The 2,828-nt window shown below is 30.5% G+C and overlaps 1 protein-coding gene across 1 annotated transcript; it reads right to left on the bottom strand.

Moving 5' to 3' along the window:
* Positions 1 to 683: 683 nt before the first annotated feature.
* Positions 684 to 2,748, bottom strand: LOC109863424 (probable glutamate receptor). The gene is made up of 5 exons (XM_020443689.1): positions 2,566 to 2,748; positions 1,981 to 2,319; positions 1,629 to 1,788; positions 934 to 1,089; positions 684 to 694 (listed from the first exon to the last, which is right to left on the bottom strand). Exons 1-5 carry the CDS (start codon positions 2,746 to 2,748, stop codon positions 684 to 686), a joined length of 849 nt encoding a protein of 282 aa, XP_020299278.1.
* Between the last annotated feature and the right edge of the window lie 80 nt (positions 2,749 to 2,828).

Genomic DNA, 2,828 nt, shown 5'->3' with positions numbered 1-2,828 from the left:
TTCGCTTTTTTGCATAAAAGATCTCATATCTTTCAAGCGCATCAACATGCCGTTATCCAAAAATTTCTGTAAACTGAAACAATATCTGTTACTTGAAATGACAAATACAAGGATATTTTAAATAAAAGAACACAGAAATTTATTACGGCCAAAATAGTTGTTTTAAATAATAAAAAGACACCATTAATATGATTTCTAAACTTATTAAAATCACTGTTTAATAGTGATTTTTTACTTAAAATAAGTATTATTATGGTCATATAAATAGTAAATTTCTGTAAGGGTAATCACACATGCACACATGTGCAAAATATACATGATACAATGTGAGTATATTTTTTATGACACGTACTGATAATTTATTACGCCTGTGTATTGGTTATCTTTAGAAAGAATCATTCCTAGGTTATCTACTGTTTCCATGCTAATACTAGATACTTTACATGGAATTTTTGTCTCCACGCTTTCCTTCAAAGTGTTCAGCATTAAATAAGCAACTTTCTCGTTACATATCTAGGAAGTGCGTGTAATGAATAAATAATAATTAGTGAACAAGTAAATTTTTTAATTCTACGATACATTGACACGATAATATTGATTGTACTTGCATAAGATCGTCGACTATGGACGTCAGCAGGTCATTTCCTATTATTATTACTTTCATCATTTCTTTTGAGGAAGATTCATTTGAAGTCTGAAATATAAAATTCTCTTGTAACGTAAAACTTATTGAACATCTGAATTACATACTGAATTACATGGTAGACATTATAATTTGGTGTTTCGCTATTTTAGTATTACAATATGTGTCTTATTCACTAGCCCTATTTACGATTGTTTAAAAGACAGATATTTGGAATATTGATTATTATATGTATGTACTCACAAAAAACATGGTGTAATCAGAACGTTGAACTACTAATTTGTAAGTACCGTCTTTAAGAAATTCGTCCATTGTTTGAAAAGGCAGAACGGGAGTGCACGACGTCAGAAAACAAACTAATGCCGCTGAATAATGCGCCATTATCAGTACTGCTGTTACAAATATCGTGAAGTACGCAATTCGCATCGACGAACATTTTGGAAATTCTGAAGCACACAATCAAATTTGTAAATGTAAGATTTATACATATAATTATATAAACCTTCTATATACACAAAATTATTTAACTTTTGAACAATTAAATATGAAGAGAAGTATTATTGTAAAACGGTTAGAGAATATTTTATAGAGAAACATTTTAAAAGAAATTGTTTAAAAGTTTAATACATTTATATAATATGCTCTATAATATATATATAATATACATATTTATAGTATATAAATATATATATATATACATATTTCGTTACTCCCTACGTATAATTTCAAAACTCGAATTTTAGAAGAAAGCAAGTCAAAAGTTTGTACAGGTTTGAAACGTTATATATTTCCCTTAGTTAAGGAATTCTTTCAACTTTTTACTTTACTTATAAATGTTTTTTTATTATTTGGTGACCATAAGGATCACGACTGTTTAAGTGTTACTATGCAATAAACTGAAAATCCCGTATGTGACACTTATGTACTTATAAGTAAGGAGTGACACTTTATATACTTGATAGTAAATTTTCTAATAGTGTAATACCTATAAGTCCTTGCTGACAAAAGATACCCCAAATGTAGAGAAAATCGTCAGAAAGCAGTTGCAATCTATTTTGAGATTTGCACACTTTCATCAAATACAACANAATCGGTGTAATCGCGATTACAGTAATAATCGCAGCCCAAGTGTATATATGGAAAGTCTATTGCATAATCAAAGAGAAATTGCAAACTTAATAATTTAAATAAATTAAGTTTGAATATAAATAATTCTGCTTTTGAGAAAAAAATTATATAAAAAGAGATAAAGTGATATGATTAAGAGATAAAGTGATATAAAGTATATAAGCGAAAGAAGATAATATTAATTAAATACATTAATTAATATTTACTACCTGGAAGTAACTAAACCACTTGACGTCGCACATTCCCGGCTCTTTGAAAAAGAGACTGACCTTAGATATTATCAGAGGAAACGTGAAATCCACATCGCGCAATCGGAGACTCGACAACGCCATAACTGCAACGGCGATATCCGCGCGTCCCGACACAATTTCACCCATCACCCCAGACCAGGTTTCATTTTGATAATTCCATACTCCATGCTCGTCCATGTCAGACACGATATCCAGAGTAAAATTGAGAGTTTGCGTAAGCTCCTCCAATACTTTTTCGAACAATTTGGTTATAAAAATGTCAACTTTTCCGGCGTACTTGCTCGACATCGGCATGTCCTAAAAACTCGATCAAATCAAGTTTTACATATAGAATATTTGTATTTAAAATTACATATATATATTTATGAGTATCAATTAATTTTACTTTTTAACACAAGTATAAACTTAACAGAAATGTTTTACACAGCTTAGTATATAACAATATTAAAAAAATATTATTACTTTCTGTGTATGAACAAACTGTACATTTTCTAATATTTCTTATCTGTTACTTATTTTACTTAATAAATTGCTTTTTCGCACTTTGATGGTTACGGTTCGCAAAACAGTCCCGTTCAAATCGTTTCTGCGATCGTAAAAAGCTAGTTTTGTCAAGGGAATGAATCTGTCATTTTCCCATTTTGCAATATCGAAGATCTTCGTGGTCTTGCCGTTGATCGAATACCATTCTTGCAGGATACTCGCATTGTGACACAATACTAGCATCTGCGTGTCGAACCGCAAGTTGAACGGATTGCCTATCGGATAGTGACAATGATCGTGCGCATCGTTGTCAGGTGTGAACA

Source organism: Pseudomyrmex gracilis, unplaced genomic scaffold (genome assembly GCF_002006095.1).
Source record: "Pseudomyrmex gracilis isolate BER0280 unplaced genomic scaffold, ASM200609v1 scaffold_4896, whole genome shotgun sequence".
In the NCBI taxonomy this organism is placed as follows: domain Eukaryota; kingdom Metazoa; phylum Arthropoda; class Insecta; order Hymenoptera; family Formicidae; genus Pseudomyrmex; species Pseudomyrmex gracilis.
This window is presented reverse-complemented; position numbering and strand designations above follow the sequence as displayed.